Source organism: Aythya fuligula, chromosome 4 (assembly GCF_009819795.1).
Source record: "Aythya fuligula isolate bAytFul2 chromosome 4, bAytFul2.pri, whole genome shotgun sequence".
NCBI classification, from domain to species: domain Eukaryota; kingdom Metazoa; phylum Chordata; class Aves; order Anseriformes; family Anatidae; genus Aythya; species Aythya fuligula.
In genome coordinates, this window is record NC_045562.1 from 76173050 (window position 1) to 76187587 (window position 14538).

General features: G+C 51.7%; 1 protein-coding gene across 14 annotated transcripts in view; it reads right to left on the reverse strand.

Moving 5' to 3' along the window:
* DYSF (dysferlin) overlaps nucleotides 1–14538 on the reverse strand; it is an 82472-nt gene that overhangs the window by 27522 nt on the left and 40412 nt on the right. For 6 of the 14 annotated variants that reach the window (XM_032185935.1, XM_032185931.1, XM_032185933.1 and 3 more), the window contains 8 exons: nucleotides 12860–12922; nucleotides 7621–7632; nucleotides 6749–6847; nucleotides 5946–6074; nucleotides 5134–5289; nucleotides 3070–3161; nucleotides 850–1020; nucleotides 152–294 (listed from right to left, as the gene is read on the reverse strand). In XM_032185935.1, the coding sequence (XP_032041826.1) occupies nucleotides 152–294; nucleotides 850–1020; nucleotides 3070–3161; nucleotides 5134–5289; nucleotides 5946–6074; nucleotides 6749–6847; nucleotides 7621–7632; nucleotides 12860–12922 (865 nt within the window). The remainder of the gene's footprint in view (nucleotides 1–151; nucleotides 295–849; nucleotides 1021–3069; nucleotides 3162–5133; nucleotides 5290–5945; nucleotides 6075–6748; nucleotides 6848–7620; nucleotides 7633–12859; nucleotides 12923–14538) is intronic. The other 8 variants (XM_032185939.1, XM_032185944.1, XM_032185938.1 and 5 more) reach the window with 2 other exon arrangements.

Consider the following 14538-nt stretch of genomic DNA (forward strand, 5'->3'; position numbering starts at 1 on the left):
GAGGAATCCGTGCTCAAAGTGCCAGGTTTGGGTTCAACTCACACAGAAAGGAGCTGGGCAAGAAAGTCCCCATGATGTGTTCATGGCCTCCAGCTCCAACCCTTGCTCTGGGTAATGGGAAGCTACCCGCAGCCCCAAAGCAGCCCCTTACCCAGTTCGGAGAGGATGTACTCCTGCTCCCTGAAGATGACCCGGTCGGACTTGTAGGTGGGAGCCTTGTAGTTGTGCTGCAGGGAGAAGAGGTGAAGCAGCTGGGAAGGACGGAGTTGGTCTCGCCACTGGTTGGGTCCCGAACTGAAACGGGAGGGAAAACAGCACGGGATAAAACAATATCCAGCCTCAATAAGTGGCCACAGCAGCGTTACACCAGAGGGTTGTGCTGAGGAAGGTGCAGCCAGCTCCGACCCTGTGCTCACCTTGGCCTGTTGGTGAATGGGGCTGCGTGTCCCACACCCTGCTCAGCCCCAGCTCACAGGGTTGGGGTGCCCCAATAGCCCCCAGACCCACTGCACCACCCTACAGCTGGTCCCGTGCATGGGCAGTGCCCTCATTGTGGTGTGCCCAAGAGGTGTCAGGGATGTAGCAAATCTCTCCAAGGAGATTTATGTTTTTTGAAGCTGCTGGAGGAGAGCCAGGGCTTGGGGGAAGTGCATAAACTGGGGGGGCTTCTCCAGCAGGAATCTGTCCCTCGAGACAGATCTCTGCAGTGAAATATGGCAGCAGCCAGGTCCCCTAGGACAGCAGACCCATGGTTAGGGCTGGAATGAGGCATTGCAATGGTCCCGAGGACCCCCTCAGCACTGCAAAGCCTCAGCAGCTACAGAGACCCAACCCTACAGAGATACCTACACACAGTAGGTTTGGGGAAGCCCGCAGCGAGCCCCATATTTTGACAGGAAGCGGTTCTCCAGGTCTATGATGGTCTCCCCAATCTTCTCATCCTTCGACAGGAGGTCGTAGTCATAGAGCGTGATCTTCAGGTCCTTCTCCAGGGGCAGGGTGCAGCTCAGCTCGAACATCCTGCGCAAACAAGAGATGCCCGTGAGATGGAGATGTGCCATCTTTGCCATGCTGGGACAGTACTAGAGGCTGATGGCTGATTTTGAAGGTCTTTTCCAACCTAGATGATCCTGTGGTTCTGTTGGTGCTGTGCTGTGCTGGCTTAGCTCACGGACATGCCACCAAGTAAGCACGCTCTGGGTTTCCCGTTGCATGTGGCTGAATTACCCTTGAGCAAATTTTGGCCCTGTTTAGCTTCCCCACCTGCTAATTGGAAGTGACAGCAGCCACTGCAGTACCCAGGGTAAAAAAGCAGGCATTGAGAGACAGGAATCCTCACTGCCATGGGGTGGGAAAGGGGAAGAAATGACAGCTTTGGAAAACCAACTGCCCTTTGAGCCCGAAGAGCAGAAATCTAAAATAGGAGGCTAAGCTTGTGGTCAGCATGAGACTGACCCCCCAAAACCTCCTCGTCCTCCCTGCCAGTCCCATGCACCCGGATTTTGTGCTGTCTCCTCTCCTCATTACTGCAGACTGCAGTAATTATTGTATAGTGACATAACATAAAAGAAGAGCAAACCTTCCTCTACCTCTTCAAACAAAGGGTGGTAAGACACAAAGCACCGAGACCCTCCCAAAACACAACACCCCGATCCAGACAAAGCCTGTGCTCATGGACGTTAGAGATGTGGATGGTGGGATGGAGGGTGAGCAGGACAGTCCGGGTCTGACCCAGCGCCACCAGGAATCCCTCCACCTGCCGCCAAAACACCATCAATTCGGGGGCAAAACACGATGCCCGTTTCCACCAGCAGCACCCACCCCGCAGCAGCTTTTAAGGAGGGGAAGTGAGTGATTATGCCACCAATTAAGAGCGCGGGAGGAACTGGGGTCAGCAGAAAGTAATTAGCTAAAGCTGGCGGGCAGCCAGCAGCCCGGGGAAAAGCTCGTGAAACGGGAGGTTTAATAGCCCGCCAGCAGCCAGGACCTGGGTTTTACGTCTTGCTTTAAAGACGGGGTGGGAGGCGCAGCGCGCTGTCTAGACGGCCGCTGGCCGGGAGCCAGGTTTGGCAGAGGGGGCCTGCCCCAGGAGCAGAGCTCCCTGCAGACCTGGGCTCCCTCGTGCTCCATGGGGAGAGCCCCCTTTGCCCCACAAGAAAGGCAGAGCGTTGGCAGAAGAGGAGGAAGCAGCTTGTCGAATCCACGCGGTGCTCCCCACCGGCGTCACCCTTGCCATCCTTACCCCTTCTGCACCAGCCTTGCACGTGGGGTATCTCCTTCTGCATCTTGTTTTTTTGGGAAGCTGTCCCAGCACTGACAGCCTGAGCTGGCAAGAGGCCCCAAGAAAACCAGCAGGACCTCACACGCTTTAGGGCTTGACCCCTGTTTGTCCTGGAGCACAAAACCCTACATCTAGCCCCAGCTTGCCGAGGAGACCCAACCCTGATCAGCACGTGAAGGCTGAGCACCAGGCTTTCCTCTGCCTCCCTCTGCTTTGCCTCACCACCATGGTGCTTTCCAGCCCTGAGGAATACCCTTTTCTGAAGACAACCTTACCTTTTTTTCCTTTTATCCCAACTTTGTGGCCCTACGGTTAGGCGAACAACTCAACCAGCCAACATCAATTTTATAAATAAATTTTTCAAGGCACATGATTGGAGGTGTCCCATGTCACAGTACAGTCATACAGACCTCCATGCACCATCTCTTTTCTTCAGACGTTTCACTGAAGTGCCTAAATGAGGAACAGCTTTGCCCCAGACTCTCTCTGCTATCAGTGGGAAGAGGCAGAAGCCTCCACAGGGGGATCTCAGGTCTAAAAAACCCTCTTGATGTCACCTCCACTGGTGCCAGAGCAGACCCAGTCCATGCTTCGTAGTTCAGAAGACCCAAAGAGAAGATGAATGTGAACCATGAGGGGTAGGACAGTGACCAAGCCAAGGTCAGACCCACTTCAGCAAGGCTGAGAGTGCTCCAAGGGAAAAGGAAGCTCTGGCTAACCCACCTCAATTCCCTCAAAATGCCATAAAAATCCCAGGGAATCCAGACTTAACTCAAACCAAAACTTACTTTCCGAAGACAGGCTCCAGCGTACAGGGGAGGTAATTTTCTTGGTCGTTTATGGATTTCTTTCCCACTGAAATCTTCACATAGGGATCACACTAAAGATAGGCATAAAAATAAATGGAAAAGTAATTGCACAGTGATAGTGGGATGGGATGGGATGGGATGGGATGGGATGGGATGGGATGGGATGGGATGGGATGGGATGGGATGGGATTGGGTAGGGTACCGTAGGGTAGGGCAGGCTGAAATAGATCAGAACAGTTCAGTTTGGTTCATTTTGGTTGGACAGGACCTACGGAGACCACGAGCCCAACACCTGAGCACCTCAGGGCTACCCAGGAGCCGAGGTGCGTTCCTGAGGGCATCGTCCCAGCTCCCGGGCACTGCGGGCACGGGGCATCCACCACCCCACCAGGAGGCCTCTGTGGGTGTTTGCCCACCCTTGGGGAGAAGAAATGTTCCCTCTGCACTTCCTCGGTGTCCCCTCCACGCTGAGGGCCAACAGCCACACACAGCACCAGGGTGAGGGAGATGAGTGTGACACGACGTGATGCACTGCGATTCCATTTCAGGGGTGACCAAAGGACCAGTTAGCAGTGTGGGACAAGTGTCCAGATCCTTCTGAGGCCCACGGGGTGGAAAAGGAATGAAATAGCATGAAATGAGCTATTTTTAGGCTTGTTTCATGGACTGGGCTTGCTCAGATTCCTCAGGATGTTCCCATTCATCCATCTGAGTCACCTTCTCTGAACCTCAGGGTTCCCCTGAGGTCACCATTATTTTTTTTAACGTTGGGGTCAACTCAAAAATAGATTTACGAATGCAAGAGACCAAAATGTCAAAGGAAAAACATTTTGTTTCATTAAAAATGTGGCTCAAAATGTGTTTTTTTTTCCAACATGATGCAATAACTTTAAAAAATAAAATAGAATGGAGGCATACTTTAACATAAAGCCTCATTGTGCATCTCAAAATATATCAAAATTATATTATATTTTTATTTTTTGTAAGTTTTCTTAGCTTCTCGCTCATAACTAACATGATTCAGGGAAAAAGACATAAATCTGAAAAGTGGTTAAATTGACCTGAGTCATCATTTCCTCCAGGGTAAAAAAAAAAATCACCTAAAACTTTTCACCTAGGTTGAATCCAACACCTAGAGGGACCCAGCATCTTACTCGGATAACATCAAAAACAAACAAACAAAAATCAACTGGGAAAAACTTTGGTGATTTATGCTGTCTGGAGAAAACACCCAGTCCAAGCTCCTTACCAGTTTTCTCTGACCTGGGGATTAATTAAGAAGAGAAGGGTGTCCCTGGGGGAGGTCAGCAGCATGAGCACGGACTGGGCTCTCCTTTGGTCTGCCCTCGACTGGGATGAGCTTCAGGAGACACCAGAGCACAGGGAGAAAGGCTGTGGGCCAAGCCAGGATTGGCTTCGGTTTTCAGTGTAAAAAAAGCATTTTTTCTGCTCCTTGTTTTTCATTCTCAGGAGTCTCTTATGGGAGATTTCTAAGAAATTGAAAACCCTCGGTTCAAGGCCATTTTCAAAAACCGGGCAGATTAAAAAGTAATTTGGAGTTGTTCGTGTCAAAATATTTCCTACCTTTTTCTGTTTTTAAAAAAATCTCTATTTTGCAGCAGAGCAAAGAGAGTTAAGAAAGACTTTTCCCTAAGGGTTTTGTTTTTTTTTTCAAACTGAAACAAGATGAACATTTCTTTTTGAAGCGACACGATTTTCTTGTTGCACTGAATTTTTCTTTCAGACTGGCAAAGCTCTGCAGAGAGCAGTCATGTGAGAGACCTAATTTTGTTTCCTTTGGCACCGAGGTACAAGAAAAAAAAAAAAAGAGAGAGAGAGAAAGAAAAAAAAAAACTAATTTAGCTATTTCAGCTAGCCCTACTGAAAAATCCCTCGGGATGGAGGATGAGGGGATGGCTCCTGGGACTCCCAGATGTAGCAGCGGAGGCAGGACGAAGGGGAATGTTTTCCCCTTGTTGCTGTCAATGTGTCGACGTCGTTCCTAAATTTTAGGATTAGCCACCCCGTAACCCATCAGCCTACCTTCCCGTTGGAGTCCTTGGGCTGCAGGCCGAAGGCTCGGACGATGTAGACCCGGACGAGGCACTCCTGGGGCCCTCTGGCCGGCAGCTGGTGGAACTGCCGAGGTGGCGCCGGCACCCGCGGGTCGTCGGGCAGGGGGTAAATTCGGAACGAGCCCTGCAAGGAGACAGGGGCTCAGCCACGCTGGGACGGGCCTCGTGCTCGTGGACACTCACGCGGACACTACCAGCACAGAGCAGGGCCTGCCGGGCTCTTAACAGAACAGGGAGAGAGAAGCAAGGAGGAAAACTGCCTGCAATGCTCGTCCCGTGCTTGAGCATTGATGCAAACCCTGTCATAAGTCTGTGCAGAGCCCCAGTAGCCTGCTTGCCCTCTACCTCTTCTGCTTCACTGTTGTTTGAGCCATTTAAAAGGTGTTTGGGAGCCTTGCTGCCCCCAAATCACTCCCCGGAAGGGTGCTGAGGCTTTCACTTTAAGGTCCCTGGGACAGGCAGCAGCATCCTCAGCGAGGGATGGGAAGAGGAGGGAGAAAATGGGAAAATTTGCAAGTGTTTTATTCACCAGAGCTGATTTTTTTTCTAAAGAAGTGGCAGGAATCGGTCTCTCGGTACCATCTGGGGGAAGGAAGTGGTGGGTAAGAAGGGGAATTCCAAAAAAGCAGCTAAAGAAAATAAATCCTTCTCCTGAAAGCAGGCTAAGGGCTGCTCCGAGTGTGTTAGGAAGAGCAGTTTCCCTCGCTCCCCTGCACTGGATGAATACACTCACATACAGAGCTCTGAGCACCCGGCCACGTGTGGAAGGGGCTGTCACACCTTGAACTCCCCCACGACCGAGGGGTCATCATTGGAATCCTGCGAGCGCCCGCGGTACAGCCTGAAGGTGTGGCAGAAGTCGGAGAGATGCTCGAAGTCCTCCACGTTCTCCAGCTCCGTCTCATAGACCTGGGGAAGGAGAAAGGAGAATCAGAGGGCAATGGGCAAAGACTGCTCCCAGGCAGAGCTGGGGCAAAACGGAGCCGAGCTTCTCCATCTGGAGGAAATGCCACCCCCAGGGCAGGTGAAGAGCAGACCTTTGGGAACCCTGTAAAAGTTACAGCACATCAGAGAGGACCCAGAGTGTGCCCAGGTCTCCCAGAGCATCTTTCATCCACCAGAGGGCTCCTCGCTGGGAGCATTTTCCTTACAAGCAGGCAATGTTTTCCCCACTTCAGTCCTGCTTGGGCTCCTGTGTTACTTCTGGCACCTCTCGTAACAGGCACCTAAATCTCCCCTTTTCTTAGCAGTCTCTGGCTCTCCTTGTTCTTCCCAAAGACCTTCCAGGGTGGCAACTCCCCATCTCCTCCGCCACTTAGTAAAGTGACAATAACTTAAAGGCTGCGAAGTGGAAAGTTACCAGACAGTAGTTTGCAAAGAAAATCAACTTTTCAAAACAGAATAAAACAGCTACTTTTGAAAACAAAATTACCTGCTCTCTGGGGAAAATTAATATTTTTTTTTTTTCTTGGAAGAAAGAAAGCCTTAAACTCTCTAAATAAATAAATAACGCCCCAAAGCTAGTGGAAAAACATCACGGACAGTTCCCATCCAGTGAGCCAGGGCCAGCCAAGGCCGCTTACCTTCAGCGTGTCGAAGCCCTTCTCCAAGTAGGAACCACATTTTTCCCTCTCTCCCGTGGAAGCGTAGAATTTGCTCCACCAGTCGATGAATTCTTCCTCCTGGCAGCCGGGGATACCAAAATCACACACCTCCACGAGCAAACCCCAGTGACAATCAGTGCCAGCTCCCCGCCCAAGCAGACCCCATCCCCACCTGTACAAAAAAATGAATGTATAAATGCCACTTCCACTTAAAATAATGGTCCTCAGGTGCTATACATCTCCCAGGAAGAATATAACCCTCTTCTCATTGATACTACAAACAGAAATAAGCAGAACTTATACAACCCATGGACACGATGCTGCTAAGGTGCATTTGCCTCATCTGCTGTGCAAATTGGATTTCAGCTCTGGGGATGCTGCTCCGAAAAGAAAGCCGGCTGCCGGCTTCAGAAAACGTATACCTTTTATAAGAGCACCATTGCTGAAATTTAAAGCAAGCGAAGATGAAGGGGCTTTGCCTGTGATTCATGAAACATTCCTGAAAAATAATGATGTCTTATTTTAGAAGTCCACAAAATTCCATCACACTGACCTAATGGAGGAATCATAATAGAGGTTTATTGGATTTATATTTTAAGCCAGCAGTGCAGACTCTAAATTGCTGTCTTGAATAGACATTGTTTTTAACAGAAATATTACATAAATTAACTCTGAGGCCTCGTCTGCCTCCTTTTTCTTCTTCTTTTTTATTTTTTTTTTTTAATGTTGCCTTTCATCGCTTCCCCTGTTTTATTGTTTGAAAAGCTACACTCTGACCATCGCGGCTTTATTACGGCATTCCACAGGTACCGGGTTACAAGGAAAGCACTTAAACTAATCTGACGACTTACCCATGGTATCTTCTGCAGCCCCAAGACAAAGAATTTGGTTAGATATTTTTTGCTGATTTCCACTGATGTTAAAAAAAGCGAAAAAAGAAAAAAAAAAAAAAAAAAAAAAAGAAAAAGAAAAAAAAGAGGCAAGGGGAGCAGCTGGAATGTGAATAGCAAAGGACATTATTTCATTTGCCTTCAAATGGAAAAGCCAGCGTGCAAGCAACTGATTGAGGGATTTCATTTAGCCAGCAGCATCCCTGGTAGTTTTGTCCTGCAGGATGCTCCAAGAGCTGTGCCTGAGCCTGGGTGGGACCTCGAGGACCCCACAAGCCCTCGCCAAGCCTTGTGGGGATCCCCTGGGGCTTCAACAGGGCACAGCCCAGGGGCGAGCATCGCTGCTGGCCATATTTCGCACCAAGTGACCAAAGCCCACGGTTTCGGCTGGGAAAGAAGCTCGTTCAGCCATGGTGAGCTTCCCAGATTTGCTTTCTCCCCATCAACATCCCCCACCTGCTGCCCCCACAGGGACCAGCCTAATGTGAGCTGCACCCCGAGTGCCCTGAGCCTGGTGGCAGGGTGGTGACCCTTCTCCATTCAGCGCAGGGACAAAAGAAATCCCTTTCGGGCTCCAAAGTGCCCAGCTTCGGCATTTGCTGCTAAAATGGGGAAGTTGTTTTATAACCCAGGAGCAGTGGAAGAGGAATCGTGGCCGTTTCATCAGGAGAGAGCCTGAGCAGGGCCGTCCCTGCAGTCTCCCAGCAGCTCCGTGAGCATTTAGGGCAGCAGAGAGCCCTTTTCAGCAGGGCATCCCTGCAGGCAGGATTGGCTTATGGGCAAAGGCATGGCCGTTTCCAAAAATAAAGACAGTTGGATTCCAAAAAAAAAAATAAAATATATAAAAATACCTTTAAAACCAGAACTTCACCAGCATGCTGCAACTTCCCTCTTAAGCATTTCTGGAATTGTGGCTTGGACACAGCAGCAGCACTCAGACACATGCTTAACTTCAACCGAGTGTGCAAATCCCTCTGAAGCCAAGGAGGCTCTTCAGACACAGCCTGAAGGGCTTTCTGGATCAGGCCTTGGGTTCAGCAGAGCCAGCAGCAGTCCCCTCCGGAGGATACAACGGGGTTTAAGCTGTGCCGGATCTCCGTGTAGGACTTTTACCCGGGGGCTAAGCACTTTGCTATTGAGGGCATTAAAATCCTTCCTTCCTCCAGACCCCGACATGCAGACCTGTGTCCTCCCGGCGGCTGCCGGGATGTTTTCCATCCTATTTTGTTCCATACGAGGGCAAGGCACCGGCTGTGACCTCGTTTTTGTCAGGGGGCTCAGCCAGCACCGTTCTCTCCCCCAGCACTGGGTTCCCTCGTCCTGCAAGCCCAGGCACCAGCTGCATCCCCAGATGGGGACAGGAGGATGTTGGGGCTGTCCAAAACAACCCAGCTCCCACAAAGCTCACTGGAAAGGACATTTTGGTCCGGAGCAAAAGGAGCTGTGGGAACCTGAGAGCTTGTGTAAGGGTCCTGGTGAAACTCAGCCACCTCGCAGGTGGGGAAACTGAGGCATGGCCAGGCAGCAAAGCCAGGAGCAGAGCAGGTATGGGATAACTGAAATCCTAATAGTCATTTTTGCTCTTCTAATGATTACACAGACTCTAATGATTACACAGTCTTCCCCGTGGGAATACAGCTAATCACAGCACTAAGAAATATTGCCTCTAAAGAAGCTAAGCCACTGCCTCGGTCTCCAGCGCACTCACACCTCACATCTGGGAGGCAGATTTCCTGCTGTGAGTAAGCTCCGCAGATGGGATGAGGAGATCCCTGCAGAAACAGCTTGGGCATTTATGGATGCACCTCCAAAAAAGCTGTCTGCTACCCTGCTTTTGCAGGAGATGACACCCTGCATTTTGGCCTGAGAGAGCATCCCATTAGTGCTCCTCATCCGCTCCAGTGTGCTCAGGCAGGGCACCGAGGCACCAAAACACCAAGCACCCCCCCGTGCCCTCGGCCTCTGACCTGTTCCCCAGGAGGGACCTGGTTTTGGGATACCCTGGGGTTCTCCTGCTCCTTCCAGCTGGTCGCTCCCACCTGCTGCAGCGCTGGAGGGAGGAAAGCACACGCAGCCACACCAGGAGGCTGCAAGATGACTTGGCACATCCTTCGGTTAACCCTTACGGTGTGAACTCTCAGATGGAAAAAGGGAAATGACCCATTTCTGGCTGTGTCACCTTTCCGTTTTCTTTTTTTTCTTTTTTTTCACCTGCTGTTAATTTTGCTCAGAAGTGGGTGAAACTGTCTTCGGCGTGAGTTTTTTGTGTGGTTTTTGTTGCTGTTGTTTCCTAGCCTGTTCAAATCCAAAGGAGCAAGCACCTGGGGCTGGGCAAGGACAGGACCAACCTTCCCGACCAGACCCCGTGTGCTGCACCGGGGATGTGGCAGTGCCAGGGATGTCCCCAAGGCGTGGACAGAAGGCCAGGAGAGAGAGAAGGACACCCAGAGCACTCCAGGGGTAAGGCTGGGCTGCAGCACGGGCTATTGGCACCCATTTTCAGCTGGAGACATCCAACACCCAGAGCCCTTCCAACTAACAGTAACAGGATAAGCCATAAAATATGTGCTCTGATTTGGAACTAGCAAACACAGCAAATAACCAATTATTCCAAATAGTTTACAGATTCTGACTTCTTTCTTTTTTTTTCTTTTCTTTTTTTTTTTTTTTTTTGGCTTGGGTTAGCTTCGCTAACTTGCCATTTGATGGGTTATTTGTATTTCTTACAACCCAGGCACCGCAAGCCAAACTAACGGTACGAGGAACCCACAGAAAGCACCTCGTGGCGCTTCGTGAGGGAGCGGGGAGGCTCCTTGCTGCAGCTCAGCCACGTCCGAGGGCTCCTTGTGAGCTCCTCTCCTCTGGGAATGGTCGTGAAGTGCCCAAATCCTGCACACTGAGGCTGGAGGGGGGACCTTTGGCCAGACCATCGCGCCGCTGGGAAGGCAGGAGCTGCACGGGCATCAGCCCGAGGGATGCGCACGGTCCTACAAAGGGTGCTCCACGCCTCTCCTGCACACCAGGACCCCCAGCTCCCACCTCCTGCCACCCACACTCACCCACCCAGCTCATTTGTGCTGCTCAGAAGGAGCACCAGGACAGCCCGAGGAGCAGCGGAGAGGTACCCGGGGCACGAAGTCCCGCAGAGCCCCGCTGGCAGAACGAGGGTTTCTGGATAAAATGAACCCACAAAAATCCGAATATGTTTCGGGTTAATTAGCACGGGCAAGCAAATTAAACCATGCAAACGGCAGCGTCTGAACAGCACAAATGAGGGAACAGGGCCCAGGACAGCTTAAAGGATGGCACTGAGGTCAGGCAGGAAGCCAGGGGTGGAAACTGCCCCCAACCCCACTATTGCCCCAAAAAATACCAGGTTTATTTGTTGTTTGCCCACGGTCCATGGCACCCTATAGCCCCCCGTGCTCTCCCAACAATTATTTGTGGATAATTACAGGGAAGGGAAAATAGCTCACCAAAAGGCTTGTTCTGAGGCATTAGGAAGTCATGAGTCTCTTTGGGAATTAGATAGTCCTTAAGGTCCCTTCCAGCCCCAGCATTTTCGGATTTTTCTGACTCTACAACTTTGGATGGGGCTGTACCACAGGAGCATGAAGAGGGACGGGATCAGGAGGGGAACAAACCTGGCTACAAACAAGTGCAGGCTCAGGGCTTGCACTCGGGCAGGCTCCAGCTCTGGCAGCCCTGAGCCGATGTCAGTGCTGCGCCTGGGTTGGTTCAAGGTTTTCTCATGGGTTTTCAAGGTTTTCTCAGATTTTTCAAGGTTTTCTCAGATTTTTCAAGGCTTTCTCGGCACCCTGCTGGGGAGGAGCTGAGCAACACCCTCGAGATGAAGGAAAAAAGCTGCCGAGGAGCACAGCGAGGGGCTGGGCAGCCTGGGCTGCAGGTCCACGCGATCCCACCACGCTGCTCCTGCTCCAGGGCGTTCACGCTCGCGGTCAGCTCCCTCGCACGCTCCACACCAGGCTGCAATTTTTGGCCATAAAAGCTTTTTTTTTCCTAACATTTAAGCAGCTGCAGTCCCTATGCCTCGTTCTGCAGCCACAGAAGATGCTGCTTTCGTGCGAAGATCCCCGGCCGTAAAGGAGAAGGAGCCAGGAAGGAAGGCGCACGGGACGCCTCGGTGGCGCGGCTCCCCCGGGAACGTCAGCTGCTCCCTACACCACGAGCTTTATTGCATTTAATCACAGCCTTGGAGGGTCCTGGTGCAGGCCAGGAGAAGGGGCTTATTACTGCCTAATATTCCGTAGCTTTTATTTTAAATTAATGGTTTGCAGCTTTTTTTTTTTTTTTTTTTTTCCTCCTGCGAATTTTTATTTGAAGTAAAATAAAAACATATTCGTGTAAATTAAAAATGCTGATGAACGGGGAGGGGGGAGGCTATTTATGGACCTTTTGTTTCCAGGCTCGGCATCCAGCACTGCCACCCTCTGCACCACAAAGGGAGCCACTGCAGTGAGCAGCATTTGGAGGGCACAGAGAGAGTCCAGGGTGCAGGAGGGGTGCACGTGGGGCCAACAAAGCACCCATCTGTACTGTATGGAGAGCCAGCCCAGAGGTAAACGTGCCTCCAACCCTGTGCCAGACCTATCAAGGTGCCCCTGGGGGGGCTTCTGCATGCAAAAGGTAGAGCTGCCATGGGAAGCTGCAACCCAACTCTTACCCCAAGTGCTCTCCTAGCTTGGATTTTACTCTTTTCAGCTTTTTTTTCCACCCTTGGAAAAAAATTGCTCCCCTGTGCTGTCAGCTCTAAGAAGGCAAAGCAGCCTCGCTGCCCTTCTCGCATCCCCAAAGCCTGGTTTGCTCGGGAATTGCACATAAAGGGAGCAGGAGAAGCTGTGCAAGGAGGAATTTGTCCCTATTTGCCCCGTCTCCGTGCTTTGAGGGCACCATCCTGCACACCTGATGGACCAAGACTGGGCTGCTGACCGACCCTACCAACAAGCTGAAGCCTTCCTGCAGGGAAAGACCCCGACCTCGTGCAGGATCCTGCCTCCCAGCCTCCTTGCCTTGGGGTGACAAAGGAAGGGAATCTGCCCTGCTCCTGGGACAGCAGGGGGATCCTTTGCTGAAAGAAACATCCCTGTTGGCAGATCTTTAAATATATATACATATATAAATGTACCGTTCATTAAAACAATTAATCGAGCAATTAAGTTAGAAACGAAGCAATACCTACATGAGGTTCGGACCGAGAAGCTGGCATGTTAATTAGTGCTGAGCTGGTCAAACCCTCCGCAAGCTACAAATTAAAATGGTTGGTTGTCAGTGGGGTTAGAGAAACAATGGTCAACAAACATCAGCAAAAGCACATTTCAGGAGAAATTAAAGGATTGAACCCAACATGTTCCACCTTCCCTCCCCGTCCCCGGACCAAGCACCCCCAGCAGCGCTCGTTACAGCACTCGTTAATGTTCCTCCAGTGGGACAGGGTTTGGATGGGTGCAAGCGAGGGGTTATCCCAGTCTTTGGCTGGAAACTGCAGCAAAAAAAAACATGATATAAAAAAGCCACGAGGGAAAGCTAAGCTGTCCATGTGTCCCGGGACAGGAGAGCATCTCCTGCTGCGGACACCGAGGGCTGGGGTCACCTGGAGCCAAAAGGGGGGCAGCGGGGCTGGGGGAGCTCGGGACTGAGGTCTGGTACCAACAAAACGCCCAGCACAGGTGCAGCTCGTCCTGAAGCTGAACAAGTTTCCTTCAAGGTGATTTTGGGAGCCCCAAGCCCTGGCTGCAGCCTTCAGAGCAGCTGAGGCTGCTGGAGACCCGTCCTGGAGGCAGGGCTGGGGCCGGGTGTTGATCTTGACCAGCAGAGCTCGGGTCAAGCAGAAGATGCTGAATTTACAGCTGCTCCACGGGGGGAAAGATTTCTCTGGGCTCACTTCCCATTAAAATGGGAGCCCGGCAGAGGCTGGTGCAGGTGATGACAATTTCATGACTTTTATCAAGAAGGAAAAAGCTCTGCAGGTGGACCTCAGGGTTTGGGACCCAGGAGAAGAGCACCAAGGACAAGAGGCACGCAGGGAGCCCCAGCTGCGTGTGCACGCTCAGCGCTTGCACAACCAAGCTGCGTGCGCATCCCACAGAGGGGCAAACCCGAAAGGAAGAACCTGGGAGACTTTTGTTGCAGAAAAGCTGCCTCTCTGTGAGTCCTGGGAGCTTTTCTTTGCGTTGTTCCTCCCAGTTCACGTGTGCACAGCCGTGTTTTAGACAGACCTCGGGCTGAACTGCCCATCCCGCTTGGAGGAGGCGGACGGCAGCCCCGGCACGGAGGGGTTTTGTGTCTGTTTGTTTGCTCTCTTTCGGAGGAGGACAACAAAGTGATCCTTTGTTCCCCTCATCCATCAGGGGAGGGACCGGGGCCAGGCTTGGCAGGGATGGGGAGAGGCTCTGGAGCCCCACGCAGCACACCCATGCACACATGCACGGGCAGCTCCCGTGGCCAAGGTCACGGTGCTAAAAGGACCACGGGCAGGGGTCCCAGGAACCGTCCCCAGGAGAAGTCCCACGGGTGCCAGACCACCAGCACGTGGCTCACCCAACCTCCGACACCAGCAGGGGTGGGCACGGGGAGGGACGGCAGCCAGGGCCAGGATTTGGAGGCTGGGGGAGGGAGATGGTGGGAATTCTGCTCTGGCTTTCCAGGAACGAGCCGCCTCCTCCCCTGCCTGCAAACAAAGGGCAGGATTGAAAGACAAACAAACAAACAGAGGAGAAGCCATCTGGGGTCAGCCGGAGCAATCGGATTCGTGGCAGGGTGTTTTGTTGCTGAAATGTTTGTTTCAGTGAAGAAGTGCCAAAGTTTTGCACTTTGAAAATGCTGAAAAAGAGCGTTTTGGCATTGCCACCTCCCTCTGCC